This window comes from Mercenaria mercenaria, chromosome 6, assembly GCF_021730395.1.
Source record: "Mercenaria mercenaria strain notata chromosome 6, MADL_Memer_1, whole genome shotgun sequence".
Lineage (NCBI taxonomy): Eukaryota > Metazoa > Mollusca > Bivalvia > Venerida > Veneridae > Mercenaria > Mercenaria mercenaria.
In genome coordinates, this window is record NC_069366.1 from 44,097,333 (window position 1) to 44,116,725 (window position 19,393).

A 19,393-nucleotide genomic window follows, 5' to 3' on the forward strand; every position below is an offset into this window, starting at 1 on the left:
TCGAAGCGTGGCTGTCGTTGGAGAAACTCCTATTACTTTTATTCGGATATACAAAGATTCGGTCTCCGGTAAAGAATATTGGATATTATTAAATACCTTGACCACTTTTACAGATAAATAAATTGACAAAGAGTTCCAACTTGGAAATATTCTGTAGATTTTTACTTTGCCAAACGTTTTCGTATGAAAGTTTGACATAGCTGAAAACGTTGCCGTGATGATGTAACACGTGGTTATTAAATAAGTAGTGTTTAATGAAGCGAACCGATTCATCAACACAAAAAGCATAGGTTATAAACAAGATATTGCTGCTAAATGCTCATACTTTATTTAGAAAAAAAAAAAAAAAGAAAACATTTTATATCAATTCGTCCATGAATGAGATCCATAAGGAAATAAAGGAATATATATATGAATATTTATATGGAGACATATGTTTAACGATATAAAACAATTATATAATTCATAAATATAATCACACTTCACTATTATTTCTTTATTAAAAGAATTATATGCAAATGCAGGGATACGTTTCATACAACACTTTATAAACTATACTGTTTACATTATTAATGAAGTAATAGTGTCACATTACTTTATATGTATACATTAACACATTTTAGATTGCATAGATCGGATTTTCCGATACGGAACGCACCCCCACCCCCCCACTTCCCCCATCTCTAGGATATTGTTGCTATGTCTCACATGGCGGATATGCATGATACTGCTATAAAGGATTCTCTTTTATAAAGAATCTAAATCTCCTACACTTATTGTAAAAAATAAAAAAAAACTAAATAAAAAAAAACTTTACAAATCATGCGCTATATGAATCGTTTGATAATTATACTTTAAGGTTACATTAATTATATGAAGAAAAGTGGTGAAATAGAGCTGTTGAATGTCGGTGCTAATAAGGTTCATATAGATACGAATTAGCAGACTTTGTTAATTTTTTTGATTAGGTATAATAACATGCATCCTAATGCATAGTCCATATTAGTACCATTTCTTTACTCATTAAATAAAGACTGCAAATACATAATATAAGATCTGGTTTGAAATAGTTGGTAACACAGCGTACTGAATGCTATAGTCGTCTTTCACCAGTCAATTACACACTCTGGTAATTTGTGTAAATGAACAAAATTAAATATTCACATTTTTTTATTAAATCAGTCGAATACAGAACGGCAAAACAGATATATATATAGATAAATTTGTAGTAAGGGAAAAGTAATTCATATACATCTATTGTAATTCTTAACGTGACAAGGAGATCAAAACGGGTCTAGAAAAAGAACATGAATAACTTTGTGCCCTTTGTACATTTGTATCTAGATTTACCGAAAAAATGCAAGACTGGAGTAAATGACAAAAATAGCTGAATATAGCATGTTCTTTTAAAAGATATTAAACTAAGATCAGAACTCTGTGCCCTTTGTACATTTGTATCCAGCCTTACCGAAAAAAAAAGAATGCAAGACTGGAGTAAATGACAAATATAACTGAATATACCATGTTCTTTTAAAAGATATTAAACTAAGATCAGAACTCTGTGTCCAACAGTGCAAGACTGGGGTAAATGACAAATATAACTGAATATACCATGTTCTTTTAAAAGATATTAAACTAAGATCAGAACTCTGTGCCCTTTGTACATTTGTATCCAGCCTTACCGAAAAAAAACAATGCAAGACTGGAGTAAATGACAAATATAACTGAATATACCATGTTCTTTTAAAAGATATTAAATAAGATCAGAACTCTGTGCCCTTTGTACATTTGTATCCAGCCTTACCAAAACAAAATGCACGACTGGAGTAAATGACAAATATAACTGAATAAACCATGTTCTTTTAAAAGATATTAAACTAAGATCAGAACTCTGTGCCCTTTGTACATTTGTATCCAGCCTTACCGAAAAAAAATGCAAGACTGGAGTAAATGACAAATATAACTGAATATACCATGTTCTTTTAAAAGATATTAAATAAGATCAGAACTCTGTGCCCTTTGTACATTTGTATCCAGCCTTACCAAAACAAAAATGCAAGACTGGAGTAAATGACAAATATAGCTGAATATAGCATGTTCTTTTAAAAGATATTAAACTAAGATCAGAACTCTGTGCCCTTTGTACATTTGTATCCAGCCTTACCGAAAAAAAACAATGCAAGACTGGAGTAAATGACAAATATAACTGAATATAGCATGTTCTTTTAAAAGATATTAAACTAAGATCAGAACTCTGTGCCCTTTGTACATTTGTATCCAGCCTTACCGATAAAAATGCAAGACTGGAGTAAATGACAAATATAAATGAATATACCATGTTCTTTTAAAAAATATTAAACTAAGATCAGAACTCTGTGCCCTTTGTACATTTGTATCAGCCTTACGGAAAAAACAATGCAAGACTGGGGAAAATGACAAATATAACTGAATATAATTATTATGTTTTTCAAGCACTTTGAAAGATATTAAACTAAGATCAGAACTGAATTGTATCTATTATTTTACAGATCTAATCTTCAATACTCAACATCTATATAAATGTTATTCAAATAAGTAGCATGTAACAAGGATAAAGAAAGCAATGTAAAGGATTTATCAAAAAAAGTAAAAAATAGTGGAAAGGGAGGTATATGAAAATATCTAGTAAACTGTAAAAATAAAATGGAGCAACTGTGTTAAAAGATATCTTGTTCTTTCGACTTGCTGGTATGTTAAAAATCTAGGTAACGTTTCAAAAAGAACGTCAGCTTTTTCAGACCTCGATGTAAACTAACTGTAGTAAGTCTTAAATCAATATCACAGAAACTGTCTTATAAGTAAAGATAGACATTTTTTTATTTTATTGCTGATTACTTTGCGTGACCTACGCTTATGGAGCTTTATCTTGATACTTAACAAATACATGGGTGTTTTTTAATTAATAAAGTGGTTCCCCGAACCAAATCACTTCCGTTTTCTACCTTAAATTAGTTCATAAATAAGTCAATAGTAATTTGCATTTTCACAAGCTTGATACTGTAGTAGACAGTTTTCATTCATATTTCACAGACATTATGAGACTCCTTGCTTTTTTTATATAAATATACTGCATATAACTACTGAATTACTTTGTTTTCATTTTTTATTTACAATCACTAACAAATGAGCGTGAACTTTTCTATATTTCGAATAAATTTAAGGCGCATATCCATTCTGATCAATCATTAGCCATAAGGATGATTGATGATTGTCAAATATTATATTGATTCGCCAGTGAAATGCATTTCATTACAGAACTGCAGAATACGTGCTGTAATCAATATTATTCTCTAAATTAGATGTGCACACTTTTAATGGTAGATTATGTAATGCATGAATCATTACCGCTTATCATAACAGTGCAATACTTTTCTTCATCGTTCTACTATTAACGACAAGGAAATTTAGAAGATCATGACTTTTTTTTATTTTGTGCTTCTGAACTTGACTTTCTCACAAGATCAGACTGCCTCGTGGCATTTTCCAACCGGTCAAGTAGGGCTGGAATTATGAAATAAGTTTTTTTAAAAACAACGACACAAATCGAAGCTTTCAAATGTTTTGTTTTATTTCTTTTCTTGTTTTGGTGATCATGCTTCCTGTAAGCCATTGGCCAGCAAAATCATTGTAATTTATCCAAAGAGTCTTAATGAAACATAATTGTTTCATTTGCCTCTTCTCGACGAAGGACATGAAGTAAAGCTAGTCATTTTGGGCGGCCAATTGATAAGCTTAGTATCAGCAAATCTATTGCAAATACTTTTCTAAATGAAACGTGATTGCTACCTGTTTCATTTAGTAGATCTATACATCTAGAACTAGCAGACATCTATTCTAAATGCAATACGTGAGAATAAACACATTCCATCTTTTAGAAGTCATAAAATGCTGCTTTCATTTTTGCATGAGACATACCATTGAGTATGTATTAAACTGAAAATTTCAATAGAAAAGCAATAACACAATGGGCGCTAACCAGCTTTTTTTCTTGTAACCTTGTAGAATGAAGGATTCATCCAGATGTCCCTTTGGTAATTATGTTTAGAACCAAGGACCTTTCGAAAGCAAGCAACATAGCACCATTGCGTGACAGTTCAAGCGGTGTTTAGAACCTATAGAGTTAAGGGCAAGTGATGTTAAGTCATCAACCGTTTGGCCGAATAGGCCACTCCTCTTACTCTGACTTTCACACTTAGATTGAAACACAAACGTGGTATTTTTGTGTAAACTACTCATAGCTTTGCACTATTTTCATTTTGCATTAAACGAAAGGTTTTTCAGCGCGGACACAAAGCGCAATCCGCGCCGCGTATTTATTCGGCGAATGAGAACATTTTTGTTTTGATTTTGAAAGAAAAACACACTCGCAAAACTCATTCGTCCGAATTAACGTGAACTACAGTATGATTTTATTTGAAAACCAATGCTTCTGTGTAACTGTCTTTGGTCATTTGCATCTAATACAAGCGGCTTTTACTCGAACAACTGATAATTTTATCATTGTGTGCGAGGTTTTTATTTTTTTTAGTTTTGTTTCAGGTATAATCTGTACACATAAATAAATTTTTATGCATGCTTTTTAAAAAGGCACCTCTTATGACTGATGCCAACTTTTTAGAAGCTTAGAAAGTGCTTTTTAGTAAGAAATTGTAAATAAAAAGTAAAACAGTACCGTTATTCAGTGAGTTCAAAGCAGTATCTGTTGATAAAACACTGCTAGTCCTTGAGTTAGAAAGAACACCTCCATGAAACGTAAATCAAGCAATAAATATTCGATGTAAAATGAAAGACATTTAGCTGTACATATGTTACAATAATATCGATTTTTTTAAAATTTCTACTGGCTGCCATTGTTTTTATTTAAACTCATATACGTAATGGTACCCAGAACGAAAAATGCTTCCTCTAAAAGTCGTAAGAATGCCTTCTTTTTTAATAAAAATCGAGAGAACAGAAATACATGTCTTCCAAATACAGAATGAAGATAACTGACCTGCTTAAGTGAGACTGTTTCAAAGTTGAATTAATGCTACGAAAAACGAAAAACATAGGTAAAGTAAGTAAAAAACGAAAAAAAACAACAAAACAAACAAACACTGTCAACAAAAACAAAACACTGACATCCACTAATAAAGGATCTGTATATCATCTGCGTGCCGTGTATTGCCTCTTGTTTCAGTAATCATAGGGATCTGCACGATTGTTTGCCTGTGTTACACCTTCGATCAATGTTTCGGTCTCATTATTTTCTCTTTGTTCTTGTTGTGTATTCTATAACAGATGAAAGGAAAACAAAAACATTATTAATTCGGAAATAAAGTTGACAGTGTGCTGCATCTTTAGGCCTTGAAATCATCCAAATTTTGTTATACTCATGTATAATTATTTTTCACTCAGTGACATTTTGTAGAAACTTATAGCAATGAATTTGAATGAGACTGACAAAAAATTGCTAGAAATGTTGATTTTTAATAGCATTGTTAAATTTGCAATGACAGACACTGTGAAACATACAACTATTTCCGCTAACTCCACATCTAGTTCTTGAACTAGTTTCATCTTGTTTAAGCGGCATGAATTCCTTCTACAGCATAATACCATGGTCAAAATCATCACAGCAAACACGGCAAACCCAAGAACACAAGTCACATAAATAATTATTGTGTTTTTGACATCTGTTGGTTGTTTAAAAGTAGGTTGGTCGTATCCTGTCCTTTCACTGAATTCTGTTTGAATAAAAAAAATAATATTACTTACAAGTATATTTATATATAGATTATTTATATGTAAACTATACATTAGGAGAAATAGAGATCATATAGTAAGGTTATTTTAAGTGTATATCTATAACATTTTAATGTCTGCGACAATTATTCAACGTTTAGTAGTCCCATCAATCTGTGTATTGACACTCATTTTCTGCTTTCATGAAAGGTACTTGCCTACACAATTTATATAACACTTGACTGTATTTTTACGTATATTCACTACTTTTGTCAAATATCTGTGAAAGTGTAAAGCAAATCAGGCTAATAGTGTGAGAAGGGTTGGACACACAAGATTTCGGGACGCACGGACGAACGGACAGCAGCAACGGTATATGCCCCAGACAATCTGACTAAAGTACTTGATCTTCTAAACGAAGATCTGAGAATGACCCATTCTTATTCGTCTTCTGTATATTTTGGATTTCCAATATAATTGCTATTTTTATTTTCGCAAATCTATTTTTATTTGAACCAATCAGACGACTCATTTCAACAAGCATTTGGCTGAACCATCATAATAGCGTAAAATGTCACTGGGTGAGAAAAATGTGCATTTAGTCCGGGGCTCGAACCCGGGGCACCTCGATTATAGGGCGGGTGCTCTACCAACTGAGCTAACTGGCTGCCTGACACATATTCTCCACTTACGTGACCAAGTCCGTACCGTGACATATGATACCTCACAAAACACGACGGCGCAGTCATGATGTGGCCGTCATAATAAACATGAAAAACCCAGGCTAAATATAGATTTTTAAACTTCTTCTTTTACATACAAAATGTTGTAAGTAAGGCTGTGATTGGCTAGCGGAAGGGTCGTCAGAACGAGGCTATCAATAGCACGTCTTCAGATCCAGTGTGCGTAGCGTTAACTGGAGATGTACTTTAGTCAGATTGATGCCCCACATTAATATGGGACATAAAACAGTACCGTTTAGCTTGTTTTATCCTACCCTCATATAAGATATAGCGTAATTTCGGCCTGCCTAATAAACTTTGCTTTATCTAGTTAGTGTCAAGATATCACTTTTGCGGGAACTTTTGAAATCACTTATTTTATCAAAATTTTGCATTTAAATCATCACCATTGTATTGGAAATGTCTGAACTTGGAAAATGAGTGGTCAAATCCAAGGTTTTTATCCCGAAACAACAAAAGTTATTGCTATTTTTCACTTTTACAGCACTTCAGTCGGAAATTTTGAAAACATTTTTTTCCGAATTATTCATTGAAACTGTTATCATTGTATTGGAAATGTCCTAACTAAGAAAATAAGTGGTAAAATCAAAAGTTTTTATCCAGAAACAAAAAAGTTATTGCATTTTTTCAATTTTCCCCAAACTGAATTACACTAGCAAAGGTCATATTATATGACGTCAAGTCTGCACGCTGTTGCTCTTTCCAACGACTTTTTCCTAATTTTCTGAAGAGGTAGGATAAATAGAATATTAGATTACTGTCTGAATAAATTAAAATTTATTAGGCTCGTCTACGAAAAAATATATGGCTCGGCAGATCCTCGCCTAATATATTTTCTTCAACTCGCCTAATAAATTTAAATTTATCAGACAGTAACCTAATATTCTCTATTTATTTACCTGCAAAATGTTTATGTGTTTTATTGTACACTAAATGAATGTACAAAAGTTTTGAATTGGGCATGTTTCAGTAAAACAATAAGTTATCCAAAATATGAGTGTAATGATTTTTTTTATTTTGGTAGGATCCCAAACTACTAGTCTACCCTAGTCAATGTAGATGTAAGCCTAGAAATAAGACACCCTCTTTTATTTATAGCTTGACCCGTTTAGTATATTGTAGTTCTGAACTCATGTTTTATTTTCTTTTATGTAATGAGATATGTTGGGATCAGAAGTGCTCAGATGATCTTTTGTCATTCTTATTGCTATATTTTCTGATCGTCTAAAATCATGGAGTGCATTCAATATGTAACAAAATTCATCTTAAGCTGGTCGTCGTGGATTTTCCATTACCTGTCTTTAACAGACTCAGTCAAACAGGGTCAGCAATTATTTTCCTTGTTTGCATTCTATGCTTACAAAGGATCTTCTTACAGATTTTATTAGTAATTACGAGTCCAAACCGAGAACCTGCAAAATCGTTTATTTTTCATTTCAGTTAATGAGCACTACTTAAGCCTGTAGAAAATATGTAAGTTGTTTAGATCTGTGAATAAATACTGACCATAGCCTATTTCAACAGTAAAAAACATAATATGTTCATTGTTGCACAGTATCTAATCAGCAAAGTATAACTTTGTCAATATATAAAAAAGTCTCACAAATTGCGGAACCCAGTAGCAGTTTTAAAATAATTTACCAGGGCTATTATTTTCTTGTTAATTAATGAAAATTTTATTTTCTGTTACAAACTTGAATTAACCGTATATTCACAGGAGCTGATATGATATCAGAAGAGTAAACTCGTACTACAATCTTTGGAAACTGTTATTGGTTATTCCATTTTACAAGTCTCTTTGACATAAAGAACTCCTCGTTTGCTCGGAAATGAGTTCTCATATCTCAATGAGGACAGTCAGTAGCAGGTAGCTCAGTTGGTTAGAGCACCCGAGACATGCAAACACTATGTCATTGGGAGGACTCAGGTTCGAATCCTGATCTGGCACTTGTCCTCACACGTAAGCTCCAGATTTTTAAAAATAATACGTTCTTTCTAACACATAGTCTTGAGGTAGCACATTTTAAAAATGTTTCAGACATCTTAGAGAACTGCCGTGATTGGTGCTTTGAATTTGTTTTAGACCATAATTTTTGTTTTCACATTCCTTTTTAAATCCTGACAAGATGTTACAGTTTATATACATGGAAGAAGTAGGTATATTCTGAAGTAACATGTAGAATTATATATATATATGTGTGAGAGAAAAGGCTCTGTCTTACCTTTTAAATTGCAGTTCAAGAGGCAATACAATCAGGAACATGTGTGTTCTTTGTACTAGTAGTTCGGGTATTATTTGTTAAAATATTCAGGATCATTAAACTATTTTAGATGAATGGCCACTCTAATGGCATGACTTCAATACATTACATATTTGTTATGTGCATTATCTTTTTTATACTTCCCAATCGGCTGCATGACCGGTAAAGAAATAACCGCAAAAAGGAATATTTTGAAACTATGTGAGGCTGCAAAATAACTGTACAGTGCTCATTTTCAGTTGCAGGGGAATGGTGTCAGGGCCTGTTAGGGGGATATTGCGTCGCATCAACTCAAATGGGAGGGGTAACGCGTCATAATGAAAAGATTTGTCATAAATACGTTACACTTCAGACGTAGGGACGTAAAAGCACACTGCCGTGTGCTTTAAATGATATAATTTACATAATATGTATCAAAAGTTTTGGTTGGAAAAAGTAAAGAATTTCGAATTTCGAATTTAAGCCCCAAAAGACATTTTATGAAGGTGATAATAAATACAAGTCTTATCTTATTGTATAGTACAACTTGGAAGCCCGAATGGATACGCACTGTATTATTCTAATCACATTTAAAATAGGTGCTGATATATAAAATGAAATAGTTAAAACTGTCTAACAAGATTTTCTTGTACTTGAAATTGCTTGTGGGTGTACATATAGTATTAAACATTATGCAAATATCCCCTTTGACATATTTTGTATGGGGACATTTCCACCTCTATCATCATTATCATCATCATCATCATCATCAGCATCAACAGCAGCACTTTCAGATTCTGTGTTCTGTGCTATAGTCTAGCACGACAAATGGCTACAATATTCTATGACATAAGAGGGAAATTGGTCCATCATGTGTTGGGAGATCAGTCTTTTCAGATTCTGTGTTCTGTGATATAGTCTACCAAGACAATGGCTATAATATTTTATGACATAGGGGGTAAATTGGTCCAGCATGTGTGGGAAGATTAGTGTTTTTCCGTAGCCCGTTATTAAAATAGCCACAAAGTCTTACTTCTTGACAACAATGACTCAAGTACTCTACTTGTGCATCTTTCAGATTCTTAAAATCAAACTTCTACCGTAACGTTGATATTGTAATTTCTTTTCCTCCGTGTTTAGATAGGAATGTGAAAGTAGACTTGCGAGTTTTTTTTTTTACAAATGATTATATGACAGAAATCAGGTACTGATACAATTTTCAAAAGAAAAATGGTAATTGCAGTTAACAACATTTTTTTTATTATACCATACAAATATTAAGATAATTTTGAAAGTTTTTCCCCTCCGCGGGACTTTACAGTTGGTTATCAGATTAGACGTCACGCTCTATTTATAGAAGATACATTTAGTTCTGCTTAAATTTGGTTTCCCAATATAGTATTTAAGGTATTGGACCCCTAATAGTAATGTTTTAAAAATGGTATTTGCTTGGTATATTCTTAAAGTTGACCATGTTTCGCACCGTGTTGCAAATTTTAAACAACTTTAACCGTGCCGTTTTTTGTAAATTTTGTATAATTTATGGAATTTCCTCAAGCTCAAATAGAGACAAACTTCAATGTGATGGCCACTATCTAAAATGTTTGCAGAGAATTCATTACAGCATTAATTTTGATGAAAGAAACATCAAACTATTGTTAAACAATTATAAAACACAAAATAAAACTGTAAATATCTTTTTTTTCTTTGGTGCCTCAAGTAAACAGATTTAATGAGACAGAATTCTAACTCCAACATTGAAAAATTAAAGTCGAATCCTGTAGGTCTGTTTTGAATTTTGCTCACTTCATTCAAAAATAACCTTGGGGCATAAGTAAAACCTACCTGCATTTCTTCCACAATATGTAATCTAAAGAATGAAGGCAAAATAGAGAACTTTTACCGTATGTAACTCAGTATTTTTAAAGATGTTTAACTCTACCCCTCCTGATTCAGAGGTAAATTCACTTTGAACAGCAAGAAATCGCTTATAAAATGAAAATTTTCCGCTTTTGTACAAAACATCCATAATAAGTCTTGAAAGGAGTAAAAACTTACTAGAAAAAAAGGAAAATATGGGAAAGAAAATTTGGGTCCCAGTGGGGCTTGAACCTATGCACCCCTGAAAACTGCAGTCAAAGTAGGTTTATGGTAGGAATTGAATACTCATCAAAAAGGAGATACTCTATTACGGGTCCAATACCTTAAATTTGGTTTCCCAATATAGTATTGCATCAGCCAAAACTATCCAGAAATACACCAGTTTAGAACGAAGGCGTATAGCGCCGATAGGTGATAGGTACGCGAAGGGGCCCTTTTTGAAATATAGGGTATGAAATGATGGTCTCTGGGGCATTTTTTGTTTAAATTTGAGGTACGGGAGGGAGTGACCCCCATTCCCACCTTATTTAAGGGGGGTCAGTGGGGTTTCCCTCTTAAAAAATTGGGAATATACATATGATATGGCGGCCTCTGGTGCATTTTTGGGTCTAAATTTTGAGAAAATATTATTGCCTTGCCAAAATAGTTGGTTGTTGTGTGTGTGTGTGGGGGGGGGGGGGGGGGGAGGGCACGGCTCCCTTTGGCCCGGCCCTGGATCCAGGCCAGTATATTATAATTACAGCCGCCAACTGCATGGACATATTACTTTTTACTGGTATGCCTATGACGTAAATCACTCTTCTACTTAATCAAAATATCTGTAGCCAAAATGCTATTAACTGGAGAACAAAGTCTCGTTTAAAAAGGATCTTGTGAGGCTGCACACAATTTAGTCTTGCAATGTATATGGTAATAACCTATAATACGATAAAGAAATGCAAAGCGCAAGAATTTCTTATTAAGTTGTTTAATAATTGCGTAAAATATTTCAATATAAGTTTCATACATTATGTTTACATATCAAATTCATTTCCTTTTTAAAAATTGTGGAGTAAATAATTATTTATAAGATATAGCCTTACCTTCTTGAGCATAAATCTGATATACTCCGAAAAGAATCAGAATTGTCAAAATGTTCATCATACTCTCTTTAAGTAACTTAAATGGTTTTAAAACAACATTCTTTAAGTAAAGTAAAATATTTCATGATAAAATAGCGTTTAAAATGATTATAGGTTGCTTATCTGTTATCATTTTATAAACACAAACAAAACCCAAAAATATAGGAAGGGCATGATATTTAATACGCGCCTGTTCTTATCTTTCGTATGAGTAAGCTTTTACAAAAAGTGCATTTGGCATAATAAATAGCGTCGCAGTTCAATGTCATTTATCGTATAATTGCAAATCCAGAATTTATCTATTTATAGACGATCTATTGATAGTTGATCTTGTCAATATCTAGTATTTTGCTTACATGAAAACACACCATTTCTGGATTGTTCTTAGCTTGATAATAGCTTGATCAGTAAACAGTCTAATTAAACAAGAAATACAAGAAATGTTATTGTCAAACGTAACATACTTTCAAACAAATTCATTTTTTTCTCATCCATTTTAAGACCAGCAGTGTGCTCTACAGTTATAGACTATTGCTCTCAACCATTTACATTTTGGTTTACACCTGAATCTCAATGTTAATAAACATGAATTTGTTTGGTGTGAAAAGTTTTAAATAGGCATTAGTGAATTCATGATATATGTGGCTATGTTAATGTTGAGTAAAATGGAAGCCGCGATGTGCTTAGAAGGTTCTTAGAATTTAAATAAAATTGCGACAACCAGGTTCATGCTAATGGCATATTTACCCTAATAAAGCAAATAGAAATTAACGATAACTTGTGACCTGCAGTTTTCTATGATCAGTCAATTTATTTTTATAAGTATATTGCATTTACAGAGGCAAAAATGTTGATGGAAGAAACATACTATCTAGGACCGATTTGTTACTTCAATCAGACATCCTGTGCGGAGAACATTAAATCATACCTTTAGTACAACGCAGAATAGGATTGTGTGTGTTGCAAACGTAGACCTCCGTAACAACAGTCAATTAAAAACTTTTATACATTAATCTGCCATATCAAATAACGTTGTTTGGACAGCTTACTAATCCAAATCAAAGCACTAAATACTTCCAGCAAATGCAGGCATTGGTTCACGAGTAATTAATGTCCATTTTTGAATTCATTTAAGGTTATTTGCACAACGACCCTCATATCCCGAACATTAATTGAGCAGATGTTAAATCTCGCATGTCTCGTGATACAAGTGTAAACCCTACAGGCGTAGGCTCAGTTAAATAATCGTTTTGCAAACAATGACATAATCATTATTACAGAAGGGTACCATTCGGGGCTATTTTCCAACGAGGCTTAACGTTCCACTGAATTTAGAATGAACGTTTTGGGAAAATACCAACATGGTACACCATTCTATTGCACACGATTTAAAGGGACTCCACTTTTATCATCTACAACATACTCACGAAAAGATACCAAGTTAAACTAGAAGATGTTTTTGTGGAAAAGCTCATGTCTCCCCCAATGCATAGTAGGAATAGGCAAGAAGTCAATAGGGGACAGAAGAAAAAGTCCAAGAGACACTGATGGTTGGCTGCAGTAGGAATCATCAACTCGGCAAGTTCAATCATCCCAAGAAGTTTCAACATTCTGGGCCTGCTGGTTCGCAAGTTATGGATTGGAAACGGGTTTCCATGTTTTGGCCCCTGTGACCTTGACCTTTGATCGAGTGACCAAAAAGTCAATTGGGGTCATCTACTCTGCATGTCCAGTCATCCTATGAAGTTTCAACATTCTGAGCCAAGTGATTTTCAAGTTATTAATTGGAAAGCGTTTTCCATGTTAGGACCTCTGTGATATGGGTCATTCACTCTGTAGGTCCTATCACCCTATGAAGTTTGAAGATTCTGGGTAAAATGAATCTTAAGTTATTGATCAGACACGGTTTTCCTATTTCTGGCCCCTGTGACCTTGAACTTTGACAAAGTGACCCAAAAGTCAATATGGGTCACATACTTTATATTTCCAATCATCCTATGAAGTTTCAACATTCTGGATCAAGTGGTTCTCAAGTTATTGATCAGAAACTGTTTTCCATGTTCATGCCCTAGTTACCTTGACCTTTGATCGAGTACACCCCCTCCCCCGCACCCCCCTCAACCCCTCCTTCCAAAAAAAAAAAAAAAAAAAAAAAAAAAAAAAAAAAAAAAATAGGGATCATCTACTTTGTAAGCCCTGCCACCCAATTAAGTTTGAAGGTTCTAAATCAAATGGTCCTCCTGTTATTGATCGAAAATGAAGTGTGACAGGCAGATGGCCTCTGTGACATTGACCTTTGATGGAGTGACCCCAAAACTTTAGGGGTCATCTTCTCTGTAAGTCGTATCACCCTGTAAATAATATATGTTAATGAGTTTTGATATTTTACAGATCTGGCTAGCTACGTTTTGTATCATTTTGTGTTCTGGGAAGTGCATCAAAAGGTATTAGACCTTGAGCTGACAAGTGACCCTGCTCCCCCTCCAGGGGGAATTTTCAACACTATGATTTTCTTAAACCTTATGGTAGTTGGCATTCACAGACAAAAGTTTGCAAGTTTCCGTTGGGGCTTTAACGAGTTACGGAGATTTAAAATACGTTACCATGCAAATTTTCATTTAATTCACCATTTATGTTTATTTAATATTATAAACATGCCAATTGTACAATTAATCGTAATAAACAAGATATTTACATATGTTTATGTATTTAAAATTGAAATTATCATATGTTCATATCATTTTAGGTGAACAGATGTTATGTATTATCCGTAACTTACGTTACTCTTTTTGAAATTACTAGAACATAAAAATATATCAACAAATATGATGATTTTTTAAGTTGTAAAATAATAATAATAGCCAATACCCAGTTCAATAATTAAATTTATATATAATAAAACTGCACCTCACGTATAATACGTTACTTTTCGGAAATATGACTATGTGTTAAAGAAAAAATATTTAAAATTTTGGTATAACCTATTATGGTTTGGATTTTAAAAAATTTATACATTGGACTATAAATAAACATCAACAGACATGAACAACATTATCAAATAGATGTATATAGATTTTATAATTCATTAGACAATATTATTTAAATGTATATTAAGAATATATAGCTCTTTGAGTGTACCAGTATGACTGCATATCATAATTATCAGTAGTATAAATAAATAACATGATCTCTGCAATGGGAAGCAATATTAGTCCTAAGGTATGACCTCTGACGACTGTGTGACCTTGAGCTTGAAGTGAAAATGGTATTCACTATACCAGGGTCGACACTCTTATTAGGGGCGGAAAAGGTTTCTAACGCTAAAAGGCAGATGACCTTAGATTTCGGTTGTTGATAATAAATACAACTGCATTCAATAGAGTCTGGTCGAGAGGAGATACTCCTCGTAAACGATTGGTCCTCCTAGCAATGTGATGTCGATCCTCCTCGCTGATTTGCTGTTTCTCCTGTGACCTCTGACAGTGACCTTGGTAACCATTAACAGCACTCCCACTACAATCCCCCAGCCCTGTTCTATAAATTGGGTCACAAGGGCTTGGGAAGCCACAAATGGATTCCTTGCAGAATCAGACATAACAGGGATACCCTGCAGGATAATTAACATGGAGGTTTTGCCTTTGTACTTCCTTCTTTAAACAGACGAGATTCCCCAATGATCGGTTAATTACTATATTGAAGCAGTTATTCCACACATATCTTATAATAACAAAAATTAAGGTCATGGGATACCCTGACCCAAGTTCATAAACTTCCGGGATGCCTAGAAAAACATACCGAATTATTAAGGCCCTGGGATACCCAGAGCAAGGACCATAATACTGACACTAATGTATGCCAGGTGATACACATACTACATTAGTTCATAAACTCCTGGGTTGCAAGGAGAAATGTACCAAATTATTACCGTGCTGGAATACCCAGGAATGGGACTATCATACCCATACTAATGTGTACTATGGGATACCCATTCTGACCTGAATTTCTAAAACACAGTAAAGATACCTAGCAAAACATACAAATCTGAGAAACTTGGGTTTTCTTGAAAGTTTGGCGGACGGATGGACATAGTTTCTGCATCTTTCACAAGGATAAACAGACTGGTAAGACTTCAAACAGATGAACACAGTTTCTGCGTCTATTGCCAGACTGGGCTTTGCCTCTGCTGACAAATATCTAAAAGAGGATCCAAAGTAAATGATCCAAGACCCGTAGTCCCTTTCCTAAGGCCTTCAGCCCAAGGATCTCTTAAACTTTTGTCTTAAACCAGACAGGTCCCGCGACAGGTCCCGAAATACCAATTCCCATCTGGAAGGGACTCATGTTTCAACCCAAGTACAAAGGATGTTGTGGTTAAATAACTGCAGTCTCACACTGGAGATAAGTTGATCTTGCCGCCATTTAACCAAATCCACACGTCCACTTACTGAGTAAGGGTTAGCAAGCCAAAACCAGACCCATAAGTGAGACTCTGGCACAACGTGCCCCTACTTGTCTATCCATCAGAACAGGAGACCTGAACACATCCCATAGACCCAGCCCCTCCAAGTCGATGTTTCCATAATTGTGTAAAGCCATAGTGTCAGGAGCAAGGTCCATACGGTAATTGTTGTCATAACCCAACCCTTTCCCCCGAAATGTGTCCAATCTCGGAATGAAGGAATTAGTAAAATGGACGTAAAGGACACAGATCCCCAAACAACGACAATGCAGTTTGTGACGCAGGACAAGTATCGCTCAGCATATATTTGTTCCATAGTTGCTGTTATGGAGATGGACTTGATGTACATGCACTTAGGTTAAATGCAGGAAGATGGAACCCTGTTAGAGAAGGTGGTACCGAATACAATGACACGGTTTCTAGTGGTGGCACCCACCAGGCCTGTATGCCTTCATAACCTAAACAAAACAATGGTAGATTAACTGTTGGTAACCAACATTATCTAAAGGCAACTGCCCAGTGTGATTGAAGGGCAATACTCTAGCGAGCTTTTGATGTTGAATGGGATTGCTAGTATGAGGTCCACAAACCTTTATAAGGAAGTGGTCTCCGAACTTCACACAAGTGGCTTGACTTTTAGTAACAATATTCTCCAATATTGTTATTTGTCTCCGACCTTAGGTTCTCTAGAAACCAGTTGAGGTTCAAACGACTGGAAATCAAATAGGGCCTCTGTCTGGAATAAACTTGTCAAGGGGTAACGGTCTTCACCCATAAAAGTTTAAAGTCCCATATTTGCCATCAAAAGAATTAGTTTTGTAAGAACTTGCCTTCAGACTGGGCAATCTAATGTACCATTTTGCACTTTACTTTACCTACTAGAGTTACATTAATTTCACTTACAGAATATCCTATTCTGAAGAAGTTCCTATAATTGTCTTATTGAACTACCATCCATATATACACAAGAAAGTCACAGTATTCCAGTCATGACCATTACTGGATACCGGCTCTATAGAAGCTATATGTATATCTACTTAAGGATACAGTTGAGATTGACAGCATGTTGGATGAAGTCTATGTTGATGAATGAATCTACTGAATGTACATTCAGAACAATCACAGTTACAACATACAGCAGTTAATAAAATGTAACATTTGTGTGCATAAACATGCACAAGATTTCTAAATATCTTTACATGCCTGTTTCAAATTTAGGATCATTATAGAGCACTGTCTCGGGCAATGTCTGTCTGTATATATTATAAATATGTCGCTACAATGTGCTTAAATAGCTAAATATATATATATATTGATTGTTTAAATAATGTTTAGGTGCGTAGTGTTCTCGTGAAGGTGTAATCATGGACCATGTAAATTAAGTTCTAGTTTCATAGTTTGATTGTTAAATGTATGTGTTTAGAATTGAAAGCAAAATATTTAAAACAAAATAATCATTGTAAGATTGCTATTTTTCAAAGATAAAGTATATGTTCACAATACAGAATACATGAAAATGTATAGCTTATATGTTAGGTAACGTAAATTGTAACGTAGATTGTTTTTTAAATACATGGGTTTAAAGTTAAAATGTAAAGCTATGTTAAAACATATTTTGATTGAATTGCAAATATGCTATTTCTAAGTGCTACAGTATATTTAAGGTAAAAGAACACAAGAGATATAGTTAGTGTGTTCGGTAACGTAAATTGATCTTAATTTGATATATTAATACATGTGTTTTAAGTTAAACCTTCAGTTTGAAATGCAAAACTATACTGTTGAGAACAGAATTATATTGTATTTTTTTTTCAAATGATAAAGTATGTTTTAAAGAAACTGAAGACATACAATATAATTTGTATATTTGGTAACGTAAAATGTAATGTAGAATTCAATGTAACACATCTTACAAGTTAGAGGTTTGTTGATAAATAAGTATATAGTTGTATTACATGTAACTAAAGATTGCCAATATAAAATTGATAGCATATTTTTATGAAAAACATGTTTGAATTAGGTATGATTGAAAAATAGTATATTTTGGAAGAATGACGTTACATTTTAAGAATCGCTAAAAGTATGCTTTCCCTTAACTTATACTAGAAATCTATATATCATTTTTTTGGCTGAACTTTGAACTTTTTAAAAGTAACTTCAATGTTTAATTACCTGGTCATCTAAATTTGCAGTAAAAACTTTATGCCAAAAATGTTTTGTTTTTTAGGGTAACGTATCTTTTTCCGATATTTTTCTTTTTTAACATCACATTTTAGACATTAAAATCTAATCAAATTGCAGCATCTATATGCACCTTGAAATAAAATATGCAAACTTGAAATGATTTACTAACAGAATGGTACCATTTGTCTGTAAAAATTGATGAAAAATTTATTGGTTTGGAGGGTAACGTATTTTAAGGTGTTGTTACGGAAAAAAGCCCCACTCGCCAGTTGCAAACTTTATGCCAAAACATTGAAGTTTAAAAAAAAATATGGTCCACAAAATTCCCCCTGGTCGTGGCGGGGGGGGGGGCGGGGGGGGGGGGGGGGGGAAGCAAAACCCCTTCTGGCTCATAGTCTATATGCCCTCCTAAATTTAAAAACATTGTAGTACGCAAGTTAAGCTGACAGTTAATATATAAATTTAAATACACTTCGAATTCTTACTCATGCAAATGTATTACAATATCATATTGTTAAAAACATTGTCCGTTTCTTCAACGCTTTAATCAAATAGTTAACAGTCATTTTTAGAACTTTCCTTTCTCTTCCTTACACTGGCTAGAAAGTCGATCCTGCAAACACATGGCCATCTGAAAATGGAAGAGAAATAAAGCGGTTTATTAGCAAGCTAAACTTCGATTTTCTGTTAATTTTCATTTTATATGTATTTGTTCCGAGTGAACATAGTTTCATATCAAAATAAAGTCTGACATAGAGAAAGTAGTAAAAGAAACAAGATGCCCAAATGGGCCTGATTCGCTCACCTGGAGAAAACCTTAACCATCTGACTTTGCTTCCAACTAGTTTTGGTACAAGTCCTTTAAGTTCGAATCCTAATCAGGATATTTTTTTTCAGATTTTTGTTTGTTTGTTTTTCTTATTCCTTTTTGATCCCATATTATCGTTTCTATATTTGATGGTTTGTGGTTGCATATAATTATATGTCTTTATATAACATAAT

General features: G+C 33.7%; 2 protein-coding genes across 3 annotated transcripts in view; both read right to left on the bottom strand.

Annotated features, from left to right (window-relative positions):
• LOC123548461 (uncharacterized) overlaps positions 1-19,393 on the bottom strand; it is a 74,219-nt gene that overhangs the window by 41,110 nt on the left and 13,716 nt on the right. The window lies entirely within an intron of this gene.
• LOC128557700 (uncharacterized) lies at positions 5,145-11,925 on the bottom strand. The gene is made up of 3 exons (XM_053545701.1): positions 11,710-11,925; positions 5,554-5,765; positions 5,145-5,310 (listed from the first exon to the last, which is right to left on the bottom strand). Exons 1-3 carry the CDS (start codon positions 11,768-11,770, stop codon positions 5,215-5,217), a joined length of 369 nt encoding a protein of 122 aa, XP_053401676.1. The 5' UTR covers positions 11,771-11,925; the 3' UTR covers positions 5,145-5,214.